General features: G+C 39.3%; 1 protein-coding gene across 3 annotated transcripts in view; it reads left to right on the top strand.

Moving 5' to 3' along the window:
- cyth1b (cytohesin 1b) overlaps positions 1–22,957 on the top strand; it is a 227,293-nt gene that overhangs the window by 149,424 nt on the left and 54,912 nt on the right. For all 3 annotated transcript variants that reach the window (XM_059948430.1, XM_059948428.1, XM_059948429.1), the window contains one exon: positions 7,671–7,753. In XM_059948430.1, coding sequence (XP_059804413.1) covers positions 7,671–7,753 — 83 coding nt within the window. The remainder of the gene's footprint in view (positions 1–7,670; positions 7,754–22,957) is intronic.

The raw sequence follows: 22,957 nt of genomic DNA, 5'->3' as shown, positions 1-22,957 counted from the left end.
GTAGGGTTCTGAGGGCATAACCTAGACGAGTATGTGCACTGTCAAGCTTAAAATAACTTTCAGATTCCAGCAGTCCATAGTCCTTGTGTTCCGAAAATGAATTAATAGCCCCTCTGATTTGGAATCACAATTCTGGATGTAGCTTAAAGGAAGAATTTATATTGCAGTCGCCTGACTAGCTAAGGATAACTGCTGTAGTTTAGCATGTCACAGCTGGTAGCATTGGCCTCTGGGCTGAACTGTTATTTCAATTCCCATCTGAGTTCAGAATCTAGGGCAACAGTGCAGTGCATCCTTGAGTTGTATTGTTGGAGATGTCCCTTTTTCAAAGTTCAAAGAACATTTATTATCAGCCTGTATATACTGTATACGACCTTGAGATTCATCTTCTTGCAGACGGCCACAAAACAAAGAAATACAATATGATGAATAAATAGGATTGTATCAGCTGTTTGAGCTCCAATGGGGATTCAAGACACCAGGCAATATTGGAGGGGAAACAAGTATTTTTCTATAATATTTCCCCCTCAGCAAATAATGCATAAAACATATTAAATTTTGATTCAGCCCATAGCAGTTCATGGTTTGTGGCTCTCTCTCTGTGGTTGCAGAGTTTACCTACCTGGATAATCACTGGATTTTGAAAGTAATTTATTGCAGGAATTGCTTTGAGATGATCCACATGATAAGCTGCAGTTCAAAAACCAGGTTTATCTGGGTTAGGATAGATTTGCACCATGTTTTAAATGCCATAATTGGAAAAGCTGGTTGCAATGGATAGTTTGCAGAAAGTATCACCTGAGATAACAGGATCTGAATAAATATATTGGCAAACAGTAAAGGTTAAGAGGGGAATGATTCAAAATTATGACAGATATTGTTGCTAAATAGGAAAAACAATTTCTATTGTTTAGCAAGAGCACACAATTAAAGTTAGTAAAACCAGGAAGTGGGAAGGTGCAAGGTATCAGATTTGATATTGAAATCTATATTTTGTTAAAATTATGAGTTAAAATTAATTACAAACATAATATACTTGGAAATAATTAAAACCATTACTCAAAAGTTAAATAATTCAAAAAGTATTTGGCTTCTGGTTTGTCCCCAATCTGTAGGCTCACCATACCCATAGAAGTGTACAGCATCTTGTATTCTGCATCTGTGTGGGATCTGAATCAGACTGACTTGGTATGACATGAAGTCTGTTGTTTTGCAACAACAGCATAGTGTAAAAACAAAATTACTACAAGTTTTGAAAGCAAATACTGCTAAAATGGTATAATTAGAACAAAATGCTGGAGGAAATCAAGTCAGTCAGCAACTAAAGAGGGAGCAAACAGTCAATATTTTGGGCCAAGTTCCTTCATTAGCAGTTTATGAAGGAGTGATGAGGTCATGTTCATGGTTCTAAGGACCATTTAGAAATCTGAAGGCTGAGGGGAAGAAGTATTCCTGAATTGGAGTATGCATTTTCAGGCTCCTGTACCACCTCTCAGATGGAATTGAGAAGAAGACAAGTCCCAGATGATGAGGATCCTTAGTGATGGATGTCACCATCGTTCTGATGGATGGCGATTTTCTCCAACATTGTACTTGGGAATCCCAGCACAGCCAATTCTGGAGTTGAAATCCTTGCAATCCAGTGACGGGTGTGATGCTATATGAATTATCAGTCAATGTACTTGATCTTCTGCCTTCCCTGCGTCTGAGAACCAGTGAAATCCCAGTTGTGTAAAGTGAGTGGTTAGGCAGGCAGGATCTGTGGATTGTGAGTCCATGTGAACGGCTGGATCTAGCGTGATTCAGACCATTGTAACGTTCCAATGATCCTGTTGGAATCCCAAAGGATGTTACAAAGAAAGTAGATAAATATTTTAAAATATAGAAAGAATGGTGTGCAAGACGATGAGGGGCATAGATAGGGTGAACTGTAGTAAGCTTTTACCAACACAGATATCTGTAACCAGAGGGTGTAGATTTAAATTACGGAGTAAAAAGGTTTAGAGGGCAAATATAAAAGTTTTTACTTGTGCAGAGGGTGTTTGAAGTATGGAGCACCTGACCTGGAAGGGTGGAAGGAATGGAGAATAACAGCATTTAAATATTGAGTTGAGCACTGGAGTTGGCAAGGCATAGAAATTCTGCAGACCTGGAGCTCGTAAATGGGATTAATGTTGATGGGCACAGGTGCTGTAGTTCTGATTTAATGAATCCATATTCCTGATTCTTTTGAGCATTGTAGTTTGCTCCGCTATGTGCTGAATTGAAGCTGAGGTTGTGGGCCTGTTCCGGCTGCTCTGGGCTTCATGTCTGAGGATTTTATTTTTAAAGGAGTCAAGGAGTCAGTTTATAACATTCTTCAAATATTGGCTTTTCAAGAAAAGATTCCCAACTCTTTAATCTGAGACCATACATTGTGTACTTAGAAAAGGGGCGCATGGGAATGAATGATTTCTGACTGGTTAGGAACATTCCAAATATATTCTTAATTGGCATGTCTATGATGATGATTCACTTCAACCCAACAAAATAATTCTTCCGCAAGGTAACAACCTTCAGAGGCATTGGTATACAGCTATTCCTATACTGAACCGGAATGTTTCTCTCTTAGTAGTTATGTTTTTTAAGTATTTCATTTGTTAACATGGTAGTAACAATGTGGTGGGTTTTACCACAGTATATTTCTTGGCTTGAGCGTCATTTGCTCTGCTTGGTGATGTTTATGGTGTTTTGGTATTTTCACTACAAATAAAGATAAATGAAACGTTCAGAATATTTAGGCGGTCAGTCTACCATTGACTAGAATTGGAGAAATTGACTTGTAGACAAGTGCGTCTCAATGACTAGATAACTTGCCACTTTTGGTTAGTATACATTATGCTGTTGGCTTGTCACTTTGTGCAGATATTGCTGTCTATTTGAAAATACAGCTTTGATTTAATCAGTAATGTGCATCTTCCTGGTAGTTCCTGAGCAGTATTCCAAGCAAAGGAACTATTTATTGAATTAAACTCTTGGCACTTGTGGAACTTGGGTTATTAGGTATTCATCTGTTTTAAGGGCAATATGGCTGCTGATATATCAGTGGTTGGTAAGCTGTTGGAGAGAAAAAGTTCAAAATTCAAAGTAAATTGATTATCAGAGTATATATTTGTTACCATATACTACCCTGAGATTTCTTTTCTTTTGGGTATTCACAGTAGCTACAAGAAAACACAATAGAATTAGTGAAAAAAACTACACATAAACAAAGATGAACAACCAATGTGCAAAGAAAGACCAACAGTGCAAATACAGAAATAATAATAAATAAACAAGTAATAAATAATATTGAGAACATGAGTTACAGAAACCTTAAAAGTGATTCCAAAGGTTGTTGGATCAGTTCAGTGCTGAGATGGTGAAAGTATTCACAATGATTCGGGTTGAATGGTAATAACTGTTCTTGAACCTGGTGGTGTGGAACCCAATGCTCCAGTACCACCTTCCTAATGGCAGCATCGAGAAAAGAGCATGGCCTGGATGGTTGGGGTACTTGATGACGGATAAAGCTTTCTTATGGTAGCGCTCCTTTTAGATGTGCTCAATTGAGAAAGAGTGAGTTGTTGCACTTGGGAGGTCAAGTATAAAGGAAAAGAGTACCTTAAATGGCAGAACCCTTAGAAGCTTGATATACTGAGGAATCCTGGGGTGCAAGTCCACAGTTCTCTGCAAGTTCTTCGGCTGTCCATCGATTTTTGATGATGACTGAGGCCTAGGCAAGTTTGTACGGAAGACCTGCAGTTGTCCATGCTGCAAGTCTCCCCTCTCCACGCCACCAATGTTGTCCAAGGGAAGGGCATTAGGACCCCTACAACTTGGCACCAGTGTTGTTGCAAAGCAATGTGTGGTTAAGTGCCTTGCTCAAGGACACAACATGCTGCCTCAGCTAAGGCTCGAACTAGCGATCTTCAGATCACTAGACCGACACGCCACATACTGCAAGTTACAATGTAAGCACAGAAGGTGGTGATGAAGGTGTATGGCATACTTGCCTTCATCACAGAGTGTTGAACATAAATGTTGATAAGTCATATTGCAGCTGTATAAAGCTTTGGTTAGGCCACATTTGGGGTATTGTGTGCAGTTCTGATTGCCGCATTGCAGCAAGGATGTGGAGGCTCTGGAGAGGGCACAGAAAAGATTAAACAGAATGGTTGCTTGTATTGGAGGGTATTAGCTATAAGGTGTGGTTGGACAAAGTTGGATTGTTTTATCTGGAGCGCTGGAGGCTAATGGTAGAGCTGATGGAGGTTTACTATATTATAGGAAGCATGCATAGAATCCTACAAAATGTAGTGGATACCTCCTAGTCCATCACAGATAAAGCCCTCTCCATCACCGAGCACATTTACCTAAAACGTTGTTGCAGAAAAGCAGCATCCTTCATCAGGGACCCTCATCACCCAGGACATGTTCTCTTCTCACTGCTGTCAACAGGAAGAAAGTACAGGAGCCTCAAGACTCATATTATCAAGTTCAGGAACAGTTATTACCCCCCCCCCCCTCCAAACCATCAGGCTTGAACCAAAGGAGGTAAATTCACTTAACTTCACTTGCCCCAACAATGAAATGTTCCCACAACTTGCAGACTCACTTTTCAGGACTCTTCATCTCATATTTGTGGTATTTATTTATTCTTTCTTTTTGTATTTGCCCAGTTTGTTGTCTTTTGCACACTGGTTGAACACCCAAGTTGGTGATGCTTTCATTGATTCTGTTACGGTTATTATTCTATTATGGATTTATTGAGTAAGCCAGCAAGAAGATGAATCTCAGGTTTGTATATGGTGACATATATGTACTTTGAAAATAAATTTACTTTGCACTTTGAACTTTAATTGAATTTGGCATCATGACTGGCCCCAGATATCATGGGCTGAAGGGCATGCACTGGTGCTGTACTGTTCTATGTTCCATGTTATATTGAACCCCTATTAAAACAGACAGAAATTAAAATATTTCTGGAAAATTGTATGTAATTGTACTGTGGTTGTATTTTAACAAAGGTTTTTTTTATTGTCTTGGGGCCACATTGCCAGTACCATGACCTTTTTTTTGGTTTTGGGCTAACGGTTATATGCATGACTGAGATTTTTAATCTGTTTTAAAGTTCCTGACGGACTGGCTAGTTTTGCATTTTAAATACTTACTTAATTCTGCTTTAAATATTTTTCTCATGTTTTAAGTCCTTTGCAATGCCAAGTTATCTAAGCTAATCAAGTCCTAGACCACTGAGAGTAAAACCAGGGGCCAGGCTATACAAACAAAGCAATCAACTGCATGTCTTATGACAAAAGTTCACTGCATTGCAACAATATGTGTTTATTGTTTTGGGAATAGTTAATCCTGCAAAGAAATCCCACAATATATTGATTTACCATTTATTTTGTTATTTCTTGCTGTTTGTGGTGTTTACTGAAGGGACATTGCCTTATGCATTTTTTGAAACTTCTATTGTGGATTGCTGTAGATGGAAGAAATATTTTGTTGCAATAGCAGAGAATTCATAATGCAAGTCTGTGAGTCTAATACAAATGAAGGACTTCATAAAACCCACGCACATTGCAACCACTTGAAATTCTTTGGGAGGCCCAAGGTTGTGGAAAATAATTTATAAGTAAGTTTTTTTAAATAACTGGTTTGAATTCTTCAGTGGAAAACGGAAAATTACATTCACATGAGGCTGTGTCATCATGGGAGCGTCAGTGAATATTTCTGAAGAATGTGAAGAGATAACCTTCAGAAGTGCATACATAGGAAATCATAGTCTAAGCAACCAGTGGGTTGTTTCTCTGAACTGGAAAGTTGGGGTTATAATATAAAAACGAGACAAAATGAATGGTGAATCATAAACATGTGATTCTGCAAATGCTGGAAATCTAGGGCAACATATAAAATTATATCATGATGATGAATAATGATGAACTTTTTGTGCCAAGACTCTTCATCAGGAGTCGTTACTGACTCAGTTCTGAATGAAGGGTCTCATCCCAAAGCATCAACTCTTTATGCCTCTGTAGATGCTACCTGACCTCCAGTATTTTATGTTGCAGAAAATGGATAGTGATGCCTGCTCTCTCCTATTAAAACTGATTGTGGATGGACCATGTTCAGAACGTAAGGAGGGAAGAGTTCTGAGGGATTAATAGCTTGAATATTTTACTTGACTAAAATTTACTGATAGCATTAAAGACCTAGTTTTCTGAAATGTTTGAGTTATCATCAGCCTTTTATTTATGCTGCATACCCTGAAGCATATATTCTGGACTTGCTACAGATGTAAGGATCAAGGATCAGCTTTATTCTCCATACATATTTACATGTATTAGGAATCTGCTGTGGTGTGTTGGTGCAATATGCAATGAATAACAACATTCAACAATTAATGAAGATATATAAAAATAAGTTCAAGGTTCAGGTGCAGAAATACATAAATACCAGCATGTATTTACAATTCAAACAGCACTGTCGTGAAATAAATTTCACGACGTATGCTGGTGATTTTAAACCTGATTCTGATTACATTACAGTGTAATGTAGTAGATAGAGGGATGTGGGGAGGCTAATTAGAATGGTTAATCTGATTAACTGTCTGGGGGAAGAAACTTTTATGATGGCATGGAGCTTTTTTAATAGCCTTATAGCGCTTTCCAGAAGGGAACTTTTCGAAAAAGGCATTTTGCTGGTTGACTATTCTCTGCAAAGATTCTTTTCTGCCGACTTCTTTGTCCTAGACTCAGAGAATTCCTGCACTGATGCTAAATAGTGTTTTATCACATTTGTGACCGTTCCTGAACTCAATTCTCTGAGTGACCATATGCACAAGTAAAATACTTAATTAAAAAAAAGTTGTTGATATGTGATGGTTCTTTAGATAAGTGGCCAGAACTTGCTCTTACCAGTGAAAAGTTTAGTTGTGTGTTCTGTAAATGAATGCTTTTTTTAAAAGATAGTTTTATGTGATAGATAGTTTTATCCAGTTTTTATGTGATACATGAAAAGGAAGCTGCAGTTAATCTCAACGCTTATCTTTATAACTTGTTATCTTGAATTGATAATACAGTTTATAATATCAGAAACCATAGACCTGAGCTTGGCTGTTCTGCTTATCATTTCCATCGAAGCTGATTTAATAGAGCCCACATGTTCCTGCATTGTAATTTCATACACTGTTCCACATATTTTACAGTGCCTGATAAGGCTGTACTGAAAATGACATTGAATTTAGAAATTGAATCTCATTATACTCATTGATAGCTGTGTTAATTTGATTCAATTAGAAATGTGGAATCTTTGTAACTGCTTAGTAGACATTAACTTAAAAATTGGAAATGCTGTGTTACGTGTTGGGATAGAGTTTAATTTACGTGAACATACATACATTAATCAAAGGAAGGGAAAACTCTGGCATTATTCTGTTCTGCCAAATGCTTTAGGCAGTTCTGAATAATTAATTAGTGGTTCGGGGAGGGAGAAGTAGAAGGCACCAAGCATGTGAGGCAGCTCTTGACTAGTTTAAACATGGGTCAGGTGACATTGAAGGTCAGAACAGCTGAGGTTTGCCAACCAGCAGTTGTGCTCGCATTAGTGATCTCGCCGGCTCACTGTATTCATGTCTTTACTTCTAGTGCCCGCAGACCTGACTCCAGAAGAAGTCATAGAGCTAGAAAACATCCGACAACGCAAGCAGGAGCTCTTGGCTGACATTCAGGTATGTTGCTGATTAGACTGGGTGCCTTATTTTGACAAGTTTAAAGTAAATTTGAAATTCCAAACACAAGTTCTCAAAAGTTTTAGTTAGTTTTTATTAGTTTTACTTTCGATCCAATTCTTAGCAAAATGTGATTGATTTTCTAAGGTCATATTCTTTATAGAATTGGAGAACGTTAGCTAATGTGAGATATAACTTCTAAAATTTTAAAACTTCATTTGAGTGAGTAACTTTCTTTCAGCTTTTGCAGAAAACCAGAAAACAATTCTCGTTTGTTCAGGTATACTTTTTTGGATGGATTTGCCATGAGCAGGATCTGCTGTACAGCTCAAAAATAAATATAAACTTTGACTTAAGTCAAGATCTATAATAGTAATTTCTTACCCAATGCTTAAGCTGCTTAATTTGCATAATTTATAATATGAATAATAATTCATAATTATTTATGAACAACTACCAAAATAATGCAAATTCAAACTATGTCTATAATTGACAATACAGTTTTTAAGGCGTTTTCTTATGTGTCAACCAATGTGTAAATGTTACCGCCTGCTCTAAGCGCTTCAGTGAAAATTATACTGTATTGTTCAACTTCTTTTATCTGATCTGCAGTAACATTGCTGTGGGATATTATCCATGAATCACTTAAACCTTCATCCAAATTAGCAACTGGATTTTTTATGATCATATTACTTTAGTTTATGGTTGATCCAATCAGCTCTTGCAACTGTGTGGATATATCATGATGTATCAAACATATCTCTTGAAGAAGCCACATTTTCATGATGTGCTGGACATCCACATGCCTGTCCCATTTTTATTGCCAATTGTAGCAAAGGCATGTTTGCTCAGCAACTTGGTAACATAACATTTATTGGTTTTCCATCTCTCATATAAAGTGGGCTTAAAAAGAATGACTGTTGTGTCCTGTCCCAAAAACACAGGAATGTATTATTCATCACTAAAGCTCAGTGCAAGTGCACGTGAAATATTAGACTGTGATCCCCACTCTAGGAATGGTGTGACCTATACCTAGGAAATCCAGGTAAATGTACAGAAGAGAACTGTGTGCTAAACCGGAAGTAACAAGAGCAGATTTTTTTTAAAAGATGCTTACTTGTATTTAGGGCCATATCACATCTAAGCAAAATTACTGGCTACTCTGCCCCCATGGGACACCACCAGAACACTTGCAACTCCTCTCTCACATTGCTACCATCATTCTCCTTTCTACCGAGGTTGGACGGGACTACAACCAGAGGTCATGGTAATGGGTGAAAGGTGGAAAGTGTAAGGGGAACATGAGGGGAAACTTCTTCACTCAGAGGATCATGAGAGTGTGGAATACACAGGTGGGTACATGCAAGCTCGATTTTAGTGGTTAACAGAAATTTCGATAAGTACGTGTATGATAAGGTTTTGGAAGGCTAAGATTCCGGTGCAGGTCGATAGGAGCAGGCAGTTTAAGTGGATTGACATGGACTAGATGGGCCAAGGGGACTGTTTCTGTGCTGTACTTTACTGTGGTACTGTCATTCTTTGTAATAGCCTCATAATCCCAATTTCCCATCTTCCATCCTTGCCTATCCAGCAGACAGCCCATTTACTCAATCTTCAGGCTGTGTCAGCTGGATAAGTCCACCCAACCCCCACATTAAAATCTATTTCCATTTTAGTATTTTTGTCCAGAGATGGAGTGCACCTATTCTTGAGGCCAGTTATTTGTTTTAATCAATAGACTGTTTTCTATCCCCTGAGTACATCAAAAAGGCAGACTAACGGGTATTTTGGGATGAGGGGATAACATTGGGATGAGGATGTATATCATAAGAGGTTTTAAAACGGTCATTGCTTTGGTAGAAAATCATAAGCACAAGATATTCTACAGATGGTTGAAATCCAGAGTAACTCACACACAATGCTGGAGGAACTGCTGAGTTCCTTCAGCATTTTGCATGTGTTGTTCCGCTTGATCTTGATTCCCATTTAGGTAGAAATGCACAATTGTTCAGCTTATAATGTTAACACCAAAATCAAAACTGCTGTCACCAAAATCAGGAGTAGAGTCATAGAAAAGTTCAGTACAGAAACTGGCCTCTTGGCCCATCTTGTCCATGCCAAAACTGTTTTTAAATTGTCTGTTGCCATTGACCTGCACTGGGACCAAATATTTCCCTTCATGTTTGCCTTGAACTTTTCAACTTTCACATTTAACCCATGACCTCTGCTTGTAGTCCCACCCAACCTCAATGGAAAACTCCTGCTTGCATTTATCCCTCATAATTTTGTATCTCTCTATCAAATTTCTTCCCAATGTTCTACTTTCTAAGGAATAAAGTCCTAACCCATTCAATCTTTCCATGTAACTCAGGTCCACCAAACTCAGCAACATTCTTGTACTCTTCTCTGTTCTCTTTCAACCTTACATCTTTCCTGTAGGTCAGGGATCAAAGCTGTAGACTGTATTCCAAATTAGGCCTCACCAACATCTTGCACATCTTCAACATAACATCCCATCTCCTATACTCAATACTTTGACTTATGAAGGCCAATGTACCAAAACCTTTCATTACGACCCTATCTACCTGTGACGTCACTTTCAACAAACTACGGACCTGTATTCCCATTTCTCTTTGTTCTGCCACATGTCTCTGTGCCCAACCATAAGACCTACTATGGTTGGTTCCACTGAAGTGCAACACCCTGCACTTATCTGCATTACATCCCATCTGCCATTTTCCAGCAGATCAAGATTCCTCTGCAAGCCATGATAGCCTTTCTCCCTGTCCAATGACACCCCAATCTTGCTTTCATCACAAATCTGCTGATCCGGTTAACCATTCTATCATGTGGATGACAAGCAACAACAGACTCAGCACTGATCCTTGTGGCATACCACTAATCACAGGCCTCCAGTCAGAGAGGCAACCCTCTGGCACCACTCTTTGGCATCTCTCACAAAGCCAATAGTTGTAAATCCAATTTACTACCTCATCTTGAATGCCAAGTGAATGAACCTTCTTGACGAACTTCCCATGCGGGACCTTGCTCACGTCCATGTAGACAGCATCCACTGCCTTGCCTTCATCCACTTTCTTGGTAACTTCCTCAAAACTCTATTAGATTGGTTAAACATAACCTACCATGCACAAAGCCATGCTAACTATCTTAATCAGTCCATGTCTATTCAAATACCTGAATATCTAAGTCCTTAGAATACCTTCCAATAACTTCCACAACTGACATTAGACTCACCAGCTTATAACTTGCTGGTTTATGTTTAGAGCTTTCTTAAGCAGCAGAACAATATTGGCCTGTCCCTCAAAACCCTCACTAATTTTTATAGGTGCACCGTAGAAAGCATTCTTCTAGGGTGCATCACAACCTGGTATGGAAGTTGTCCTGTCCAAAACCGGAAGAAGCTGCAGAAGATCGTGAACCTAGCCCAGCATATCACACAAACCAATCTTCCATCCTTGGACTCACTTTACACCATACGCTGTTGGAACAGTGCTGCCAGGATAATCGAGGATAAGTCCCACCCAACTTTTTCTCCCACTTCCCTCCAGGAGAAGGTTCAGGAGCATGAAGACTCGTACGGCGAGATTTGGGAACAGCTTGTTTCCAACTGTGATAAGACTACTGAACGGATCCTGACCCGGATCTGGGCCGTACCTTCCAAATATCTGGACCTGACTTGCACTACCGTACTTTCCCTTTTCTATTTTCTAATTATGATTTATAATTAAAATTTTTATTATATTTACTTTGATTTGTACTTCAGGGAGCGCGAAGCGCAGAAACAAATATCACTGTGATGATTGTATGCTCTAGTATCAATTGTTTGGTGACAATAAAGTATTTGTATTTGGTTCTCCTCCAATCCTCTGATACTTCTCCGGTCACTAAAGATGATTTAAATATCTCTGGTAGTGCCCTGGCAATTTCTGCACTTGCTTTCCATAGAATCTGAGGGAAAGTCTTGTCAGACCCTGGGGATTTATCCACCCTGATTGCCTCAGAACAGCAGAAACCTATTCCTCTGTAATCTGTACAGAGTCCATAAAGTTGATGCTGCTTTGTCTCACTTCTATAGACTCTGTGTCCATCTCCTGAGTAAATACAGATGCAAAAATGTATTTAAGATCCCCCCCCCCCCCCCCATCTGTTTTGGCTCCACACATGGATAACCATTCTGATCTTCCGGAGGACAAATTTTGTCTCTTGCAATCCTTTTGCTGTAACTTATCTGTAGAGTCCCTTCAGATTCTCTTTCACCTTGTCTGCTAGGGCAACTTTGTCTTCTTTTAGCCCTCCTGATTTCTTTAAGTGTTCTCTTGTATTTCTTGTACTCCATAAGCACATCAATTGTTCCTGCTTGCTCCTCATTTTTTTTGGTCTGTTATCTAGGGCCTCAATATCTCTTGAAGACCAAGATTCCCTACACCTGTTATTTTTACCTTCTATTTTGACAGGCACATGCACTCTGAAAATTTAACTTTCAAAAGTCTCCCACTTATCAAGTACACCTTTGCCAGAAAACAGCCTGTCCCAATCCACACTTTCCAGATAATTTCTGATACCATCAAAATTGGTCTTTCTCCAATTTAGAATCTCAACCTGTGGACCAGACGTATCTTTTTGCATATTTAATTTGAAACTAATGGCATTGTGATCACTTGATACAAAGTGTTCCCCAAAGCAAAGTGCTGTCACCTGCCCTGTCTCATTCTCTAATAACAGATCAAGTATCATACACTCTCTTGTGACTTCTATGTACTAACTTTCTTGAACACATTTGACAAAGTCTACCTCATCTAGTCCTGTTACAAGTATGGGAGTCCCAGGCAAGATGTGGAAAGTTAAAATCACCTGCTATAACAACCTTCTGTTTCTTGCAACAGTCTACTATCTCTCTATAAACTTGTTCCTCTAAATCCCTGGAATGTTTTGTAGTCTGTAATATAGCCCCATTAATGTAGTCATACCTTTCTTATTTCTTAGATCCATCTGTAATGCCTTACAAGTTTTCCAGTCTGTACTGATGAAGCACTGCTGTGACATTTCCCTGACTAGTAACCCCCCTATTTTATCCCTCTTTCCCCCCATTGTATCCCTCTTCCCCCCATTTTATCCCTCTTTCCCCCCATTTTATCCCTTCCCCCTCCTCATGTCTAAAACAGAAACCTGGAATATTATGCTGGCAGTTCTGCCCCTCCTGCAACTAAGTCTCAATAATAGCTACAACATTATAATTCCATGTGTTTCTATGTACTTATATGCCCTGAGCTCATCCTCCTCTCCTATGATACTTCTTGCATTGAAATACATGCAGCTCAGGACACTGGTTGCATCATTTTACTTTTGATTCCTGACTTTGTCTGAGGTCTTACCAGCATCTGCATCTGCCTCCACAACCTCTTCACCAAGTGTTCTGGCACTCTGGTTCCTATCTCTGTGCAACTCTAGTTTAAACCTCACTGCGCAGCATTAGCAAACCTTCCCACTAGGATGTTAGTCATTTTCCAGTTCCGGTGCAAACCATCTCTTCTGTACAGGTCTTACCTTCCCTGTAAGAGAGCCCAATGACCCAAAAATCTTATGCCTTCCTACAGTCAGAAGCAGGAATGTGAAGTGAAGGATCTATTACTGAGCTTCAAGTGAACATTAGTTACTGGATTTGTTTGTAACCTTTTCAGATAAGAATTTTGCATTTTCATAAAAATCTTTTCCAGTGGAGCCAAACATGTCTCAAATTTCATCCAAAGTTAAACAATATAACTTGCTTACTTTTTTAGCTCCCAGTGGGGAGTTATGATCTCCTATTTCCATCGTCCTCTGAAATCGATGGTACGGTTGGAGTTCATCAATGCTTCTGCAATCCATTGCATCCACTATACAGGGGTTTAAGCGATACAGCTTCACCAGAGCCCTGTTGGCTAGCCTTAGCTGTTTCCACCTCTCAGGATGAGGACATAGGGTTGAACTTTGAGAGACAAACAATATAAAGCTAAAGAAATTAGTCTTGCAACTCTTGCCAAAAATTATTAAAGGTACAATTGCTCTATCCTACTTATCTATTTATTGGTGTATTGCCAAAGTATTCTTTTGCCTCACAAATTGGAAGCTTAATCCATAGTTAAGTGAGTATTTGAGGCAAATGCTCCAGCGCAGTGCTAAAAGGTTGCTTTCAAATAGAATATTAATGTGAGAATAACCTTGTGTCATTAATCTTGCTCATTTATTTTCCTCAATCAATGTCACAGAATTAATGTGGAGCAGAATCAATGGGCTCAATGGCCTAATTCTGCCTCTGTCTTGGCGTATAATTGCATAGCATATGTACAGAATCAGTGTTGATGTGTGTTTATCACATCTACACTCCTTTTCAACTTTATCCATATTTTCTAATTGGCAATGAAGTATTTTGGGACATCGTGAATGGTGTTTCACATTGCATTATTTTTCGTCCCTCTAGGAATAAGGTCTTTTAGTATAATATTGGTTCATATTCTTACAAATGCTGAATTGACCAGGAGAAGTTTACCGTTAACATTAGTCTGTACTAAATTTCAAATGTAGAGATCTTCTAATCCTGTTCTATAAATTTCACTCAAATAGTTGTTGAGATTGTTTTACCCCTGCAACTTGTGTTTATGTTTAGCTCAAACATTGTGCAATGCTGGTGAAGCTCCGATTAGAATGGGTGTGGTGCTGGTAAAACTAAAACAGTATTGGAATTTGTAATGTTATTTATGGTGGAGTGGATGGCTAGCCACTGATTGTACCAATTTATTCTATACAATAATAGAATAATATTCTATTACCAGGGCCTGTCATAATACTTAGTTCATGACTTGGAAAAAATCATGTTCAATTCAGTAAGACCGTGATTATCTTCCTGCTAGCAAGTGCATATTGAGAAAAACTATTCATAGAATTGCTGTTCTTTTCCACAGAGAATAAAAATGTATTTTAGGCAGTGTGGCCTTTTTCATTGGATGTGTTTTGTAAGGATAAACAAATCTTGAGTGATAATTCTTCCTTGTTTTCTATTACTGTTGTAAAACAATGTACAATATTGTCAAATTCATCTGTTTAATTAGTTGCCTAAATGTGGCGTACTGCCTTAGAATTCTTTGGCACTAAACTTAAAGGGAATCTTTTATCAGTTTTATTAGCCCTTAAGCTCTGATAGTGTACCTTAAACACAGTCATAATTGTGTCAGAGCTCGTGCGCAATTTTGCACAATGACATTTCTTCACCCACCATTTATAGGAAGTGAAATTTGTGGAGGAGATGTGTTGTGCAGCATAACATTTCAGGAAAAGAGGTGATTAGCATTTTATCCCTGCAAAAAGTATTAGTTAAGGTTAATTTCCTGCAAAGACTTTTGAAAATGAAGCTGTTTCAAAGTTTTTCTTGTGAAACAAAAACAAGTTGTTACATTCTCTGACTATGTTACATTCTCTTTGAAATAACTCAAGAAAATAATTCAGATAACATTTTGAACATTGTGTCACTGATTTGATTGAGAATTTTGAGTAGGTAACAAAAACAATTGAGGGCAGCAGGGTAGTGGACATTGTCTACATTAACATCAGTGAGGCATTTGACAAGATGTTCCCGAAAGTTAAAGCAGTTAGGATCCTAGGAGAGCTGGCTAATGTAATCGAAATTTGCTTGACGATGGGATAGTGATGGAAAGATGCTTTCCTGATTAGAGATCTGTGACCAGTAAAGCACCAGAGAGATCAGTGCTGGGATCCATGCAACAACATTGATGTGAATTTAGGAGGAATTATTCAGATGTTTGTCGGTAACATTGGAAGTTGGCAGTATTGAGTAAAGTGAGGAAATATGTCCAAGTTTAAAGCAGGATATTGATCGGATGGGAAGTTGGGGAGAGCACTGGCAGATGGAATTTAATCTTGACAAATGCAAGGTGATATATTTTGGGAAGTCAAATAGGATTGGATGTGTATATAGTTGGTTGGTAAGGAAAGTTGATGAACAGCTGGACCTTGGGTGAAAACTGAAAGTAACTACATGGATAGATTGTCACATAGATGGCTACACACAGCAGCTATGATAGTGCATTTATGAGGCTTTTACACAGTTACTTGAATACCTGAGGAGTGAAGGGATGTGGATCATGTACAGGCAGAGGAGGTTTAATTTAATTTGTCATTGTGCTTGGTGTAGACATCATGGGTGATTGATCCTGCTGCTGTTCTATACTGTTCTATTTTCTTTGTTCTTTGTAGGGTGGTGAAGAAGACATCTGACATGCATGCCTTTATAGTTCAGAACATAGAATACAAAAGTTAAGATGTTGTAACTTCAGACAGTAGTGGTTAGACTGTATTTGGAGTATTGTGCACTATTGGAGAAAATACATTGGAGGTTCATCACAATGTTCCCTGAATTGGAGAACCTTGATTATAAGAAGAGATTGAATAGGCTGGTCTTGATTTTCCAGGCTGAAAGATGGAAAGGCAAGGTGGTGAATTTGTGGAATTTGTTGCCACAAGCAGCTGTGGAGGCCAGGTCATTGGCCGCGTTTAAGGCAGAGATTGAGAGTTTCTTGTTTAGCCGCGGCATCAAAGGTTGTGGGGAGAAGGCCTGGTGAATGGGGCTGAGGAGGGAGAAAAGGATCAGCCATGATTGAATGACTGTGCCAAATGGCCTAATTCTGCTTTTGTGTCTTATGGTTAGAGGGATATGGGTCAAATGCAGGCAGACGGGAACAGCTTTGATAGGCAAGTTGGTCAGTGTGGATGAATTGGGCTGAATGGCTTGATTCCATGCCATGTAACTCTATGATTCTTTGACCTAATGGAGGAATATAAAATTATAGGAGGCACATGTAGAGCAGATTGTCAGAATCTTTTTTTTCCCATGGTAGTGGTAGCAAAACAAGCGGGCATAAGGTTTAAGGTGCGAGTACAGAGAGTTAAAGTTTTTATTTACACAGAGAATGGTTGATAAGTGGAACCTGCTGCAAGGGGGATGATGGTGGAGCCAGATACAATCATTATGTTTAAAAGACACTTGATAAAACAGGGTGTAGAAGGATATGGGTAGCTGGGATTAGTGTTCACAGACAAAAAGGTCAGCATGAATGTGCTAGGCAGACGGGCCTATATCCATGCAATATGTTTAGTACTGGAGTCATAGAACACTAAACACAGAAACAGGCCCTTTGGCCCATCTAGTCCATGTTGAACTATTAATCTGCCTCTACCATTGACCTGCACTCAGACCATAGCCTTCCATACCTGTCCCATCCATGTACTTACCCAAATTTCTCTTAAATGTTGAAATTGAACCTGTACTTCACCTGTGGCAAAGGAAGTTTTAAATATCTCTGACAGTGCCCCTGTAATTTCTGCACTTGCCTCCCACGGGGTTTGAGGGAACACCTTGTCAGGTCCTTGGATTTATCCATCCCAATTTTCCTGAAGGCAACAAATGCCGCCTCCTCAGTAATATCTATGACTTCCCTGCTGCTTTTCCTCATTTCTGATAGTCACATAGTCTGTTTTCTGAGCAAATACAGATACAAAAAAATCCATTTAAGTTCTCCCCCATATCTTTCAGCTCCACGAATAGATAACCACACTGATCTTCGAGAGGATCAATTTTGTCCCTTGCAATCCTTTTGCTGTTAATATATCTGTAGAAGGCCTTAGGATTCTTCTTCATCTTGTGTCCTAGAAGCAACCTCGTGTCTTCAGTTAGCCCTCCTGATTTCCTTAAGTGTTCTCTTGCATTCCATGTACTCGGTAAGTATCTCATTTGTTCCTGCCTGCTTATACTTGCTAAGCATCTCCTTTTTTCTCTTAACCAATGCCTCAATATCTCTTGAAAATTAAGGTTCCCTAAAATTGTATTCCTTGCTTTTTTATTCAAACATACAAACTCCGTACCCTCAAAATTTCACGATTGGAAGATCTCCCATTTACCAATTACACCGATTGAGGGGAACAGCCACAGGATTCTCTGCATTGGCTGCTCTTCCCCTTTCACTGTTCTGATAGTCACCCAGTTACCTCTGTCCTGCACCTTGGGTTTAACTATCTCCCTGTATGTCCTGTTGATCAATTCCTCAGCTCCCGAGTGATCTGGAGTTCAGCTTGTTCCAGTTCCTTAACACGGAGGTCTCCCTGCCTGTCCACATCCCACAAGAGGAGCTTTCCACTACCCTGCCTGGCAACCCCACTGCTCTAACTGTGCAAAAAGAAAGAAAAATTAAACAAAAAAATTAACTTGCAGCCCTCCACATTTCTCTCCGAAGCCTCTGAGCCAATGCCTGGGCTTCCACTCCAACTCTGGCTCACTCGCACAATGTCAGCTCCGTTTAAAGTTTTAAAGATTCAAAGTGCATTTGTTATCAAAGAACGTATAAATTATTCAACCTTGAGATTTGTTTGCTTAACAGGCAGTTGCAAAGCAAGGAACAGGTTTCACTACACTTGCTGGTGATAATAAACCTGATCCTGAACCTGAAAGAACCCAATTTAAAAAAAATAAGGCCAGCCCCCAGTGCCCACAGAGAAAAGGGGAAAAAGTCAAATCATGCACGTAGTAGAAGCGAGCAGCAACAACAGTATTCCAAACTAAGTTTAGTCCTTGGATCCAGATCCCCAGAGTAGGCCCAAAGCCTTGGTATTCAGTTAATCATATTTGCAGGGAAATCACCACAAAGTTCACAGACATGAGACACAGCAGCCGGGGGCAGACTCACAGCCTCAGCATTGTGGAGAGGGGTCCCCAGACTATCTGTGCTGGCATTTAAAATTGTCCAAATTTCACATTAGGATCCATGCCCCCTCTGCAAGGAATCATTCTGGGACTAGATTTCCCTGTCGGAGAAGCTGTTCTCAACTTCTCCAAATTGGTTCGGCACTTGGAGTGATCCCACCTTGGCAGACTCTCAATACCCTGCCTTTCCGGTCTGTTTGGGCCGGTGTTTAGATTATTCAAGCAGCGTATTGTACTTCGCATTAGGACCTGGGCCTTGCCATGACAAATTACTCCAGTCCTAGAACACACCACCCAAAATTTGCATCAGACTTGAATATCACTGCTGAAGAAGCCGTTCTCGACCTCTCCAAATCACCTCGACGCTTAGAGCTATTCACACTCGTAAATGGGTTAGTTGGATGGGCATCTGACCTCCTCTGTCCCTAACTTCTTTCTATTGGCATTTGTCAAGTGCCTATTTATGCACGATCCAAAGTCTCCTTGGCACCCAGAATGTCCGTCTGCCCCCACTCGCTTCTTTTGAACTCTCTCTCGTGCTACACAATCCAATGTCTCCTTGGGAACTGTATAATTTCTGGCTCTATGGCTTTCAAGCCATGGTTAATTTCTATCCACTTACACTGTCTTCAGTGAGGCATCTCAGGAAATATTTGGGCTTAATTCCTAATTTGTGTGATTTAAGTACTCTGGATCACTTAAAAATTGCAAGTGTGCTGTTAATAGTAAAGAATGACATATTTGAAATTTTGCAAGTTGATAGGGCTGCTCAGAAGGTGTGTGGTGTGTTAGCCTTCATTAATCGAGATTCAGTTCAAGAGCTTTGAGGTAATATTGCAGCTCGATTTTAAAACCCCAGTTAGACCACACGGAGTATTGTGTTCATTTCTGGTCCACTCATTATAGGAAGGATGTCAAAGCTATGGAGAGAGTGCAGAGTCAATTTACCAGAATGCTCCCTGGATTGGAGAGCTTACTGGAGATGTACAAGATGATCGACTGGATAGCCAGAGACTCTTTTCCCCCAGGGTGACAATGTGAGAGGGCATCCTTTTAGCGTGAATGGAAGTAAGTATAGGGGGATGTCAGAGGTAGGTTTTTTTTTACATAGACAGTGCTAAGTGTATGGAACTCACTGTTGGGGGTAGAGCAGGCAGATACATTAGAGACATTTAAGAGTCTCTTAGGCACATAGATGATAGAAAAATTGGAGTTTGAGGGAGAGAAGAATTACGTTGATCTTGGAGTAGGTGAAAAGGTCAGCAGAGCATCATATCACGAAGGGCCTTTACTATGCTGTGCTGTTCTGTGAAAGTGGACCATGAAGCAGGTGATGGTAAATAACAGATTGTGATTGTCTTTTTTGAATAATATATTTGTCTTCATCTCTCCTGTGATGCAGGCTTTGAATTATAATTTACTTCTGCAGAAAATCATTAAGCAATTTCAACAGACTAATATTAATCTTGAGTAATTTGAGATGAGAGATATTATAATTAATTTCTTATCCTATTTATCTTCTTTCACCAGAACCAGAACAATATTTGTTTTTTGTCCCTCCAGGTTTGTGGAAGAAAAAAACAAACAGAATTTTTGTTCAGGTGTTAGAAGATAAATGGGATAAGAAATTAATTATAATTGTGATTAGTTTCATTCACATTTTGAGATGAAAGAATAGCCAGCCATGATTGTGAAATGAAAAATCATTGGAATTGATTGTTAGTGGTGGTCATTATTTTTGCTTTAGAAGAGGACAGGGATTGGACTCCCTGTGATTAACAAACAGAAAGTCACCTAGCATTGGTCAAACAATAGTGCATTGACAGTGGTCACAATATACACAATAAACAGTGGTCTGAGGAAGATAATATTGTGCAGGTGGCAATGGTTTTTTTTACGAGGCCGAGTTGCGAGCACGATATCAACCCGCCACCTTTATAAATCTATAAAACCCCATACATTTGCTCCAATACCACTGCAATTTGGGGTGAAGGGGAACTGTGTCTGATACCAGTCTCAATACAGATTTGTGCCACCTCAGCATCTACAGACTGTAAGTTATTGTCATACAAAACCCTTGCTAGTTAGTGTGTGTCGTGAGATGATGGCATTTATGTCATTAATACAAATTAAGTGGAAGAAATTTGATTTGTGTGATGGCATGGTACACTTAAGAATTCGGGCTATTAATTGCAGCTGACTCTGGCAGTTGGTTGTGATGTGCCAGCTATGACTCTTGAGTGCCCAGATGAAGGGTCACTGTCTGAATCATTGACTGCTTACTCTTTTCCATAGCTGCTGCTCAGCCTGCTGAGTTCCTCCAGCATTTTTTGTGTGTTGCTCTGGATTTCCAGCATGTGCAGATTTTCTTGCATACGTGCTGCTCTGACTAGTCCTGATGAAGGGTTTTTACCTGAAACATCTATTTATCTATTTATTTATTTATTTATTTATTTTTGCCCTCCTTAGATGCTGCCTGACTTGCTCAGTTCCCCTCTGTCTTTCTTGTCTGTTTTTAAACGTTATTTGTTAAGGTCATAGTAGAAGAGGCAAATGTAGTGGTAGTGTGATCACTCAAGTTGAGTGTGATACCCTAGAAGTTCGTCAATGGAGAACGCTATCACAAGGTCCTTGACAAGTTGGGGTTAGGATCCAGTGGCATGTAATGCAAGATGACTCGGAGACATTCACTGCTGCAGCCTTTCGCCACCTTCATTGCCATTCTGATGTGTCATCTTTCGCCATCTCCACCATTAAGGTCTTGGCTGGATCGTTATTTGTTTGGAACCTCCCCCTTGACTTCATCACCGTGGGTGACCCTACCATGAGCTAAGCACCAGGTGGCTAAACTACAGATGGCATCATTTTCATGATCTCAGAAATTCACAGGCTTCTCCATCACGGCAAGGCGATTGAACTGTGAGACCTGTCATGTACAAGTTCCCTGATCATCCTAATTATGTTTCCATGCTGCTGTAGCTCATAATTAGCTGTAGTAGTAAACTATGGTTTGATAGGTCATGGCACTTGTTAACTATGTACCACTTATTATGTTGCTTGGCTATTGTTAACTTGTGGGTATCTTCTTCAATGAATCGCACTTAAGTACAGATCTTTAATTTTATGTGGCAATCCTGATTCCTTCTCCAAATGTAAACAGTTTGAACTCATGACAATGGAAGCACGTTGCTCAATTGCATCATTTGCATTGGTTCTGTCCATGCAAGTACATGTTAAAACTCAAGGAGATTGCTGTTTCTTTTTGACGTTTGAAGTTTAGTAAGCTTAAAATGATCATTCTTTATTCTGATTAGTGGCTTCCCTAAAGAATGAATCACTTTATATATTTGTATGGAGTTCTTCCTATTGCTGTCCAAAGACTGTTGGATTCAAAGTTGCAGTTAAAATCTGTTCCATTACAGATAGAAAGATAGCCAAATTAACTTTCTAATTATTCTAATTACACTTGCAAGCAACATATCACCAAATAAAAATTAATCTCATGGTAGTGGAATTCATGTGAACAATTTATACAAACCAGTAATTATAATCAAAGTTGTTATAACATAGATCTCTATACTTCATCTTTAATCCATTACTTCAGCAAAAACTGTGAGAATATCCTCCATGAGTTGCACAGTGTTGATCTTGTCACATCAACTCCTTTTGTCTTGTTCACGCTTAATGCTGTGGGAATATTTAGGAACAATTCATTCAGTTCTGTAATCATTTTTATTAGCAAGCGTAGGAAGCCATCACGATATTTTTGAAAGGTTAACATATGAGGAGCATTTAATGGATCTGAGCCTGTACTTCTGGAATTTAGAAAATAAGGGAGAATCTCATTGAAACTTATCAAATATTAAAAGGTCAAGATAGTGGATGTGGAGAGGATGTTTCCTATATTGGGGGAGTCTAGGACCAGAGTGCATAGCATCAGAATACTAGGGTGTCTCTTTAAGTCATAGTTAAAGAAAAGTACAGCACAGAAAAGAGCCTTTGGCCAATCTGGTCCATGCTGAACCATTAAAGCTGCTTACTCCCATTGACTTGCACTGGGACCATAGCCCTTCCAAACCCCTATCATCCATGTAACTATCCAAACTTCGTTTAAGTGTTGAAATTGAGCTCGCATGCACCACTTGTGTGGAACAAGTAGCCAGCACTCTCATGGCCCGCTGAGTGAAGAGTTCCCCTCATATTCCCCTTAAACTTTTCACCTTTTACCCTTAACCCATGACCTCTGGTTGTATTCCCACCCGACATCAGTAGAAAAAACCTGCTTGCATTTGCCCTTTGTATATCACTGATAATTTTAATTACCTCCATCAGATCTCCCCTCAATCTTCTATGTTCCAAGAAGGAAAGTCCTAACCTATTTAATCTTTCCTTGTAACATGGGTCCTCCAGACATGACAAGATCCTTATAAATTTCC

The sequence above is a fragment of the Hypanus sabinus genome, chromosome 23, assembly GCF_030144855.1.
Source record: "Hypanus sabinus isolate sHypSab1 chromosome 23, sHypSab1.hap1, whole genome shotgun sequence".
Lineage (NCBI taxonomy): Eukaryota > Metazoa > Chordata > Chondrichthyes > Myliobatiformes > Dasyatidae > Hypanus > Hypanus sabinus.
The sequence above is the reverse complement of the archived record's forward strand: the minus strand, read 5'-3'. Positions and strand labels throughout refer to the sequence as shown.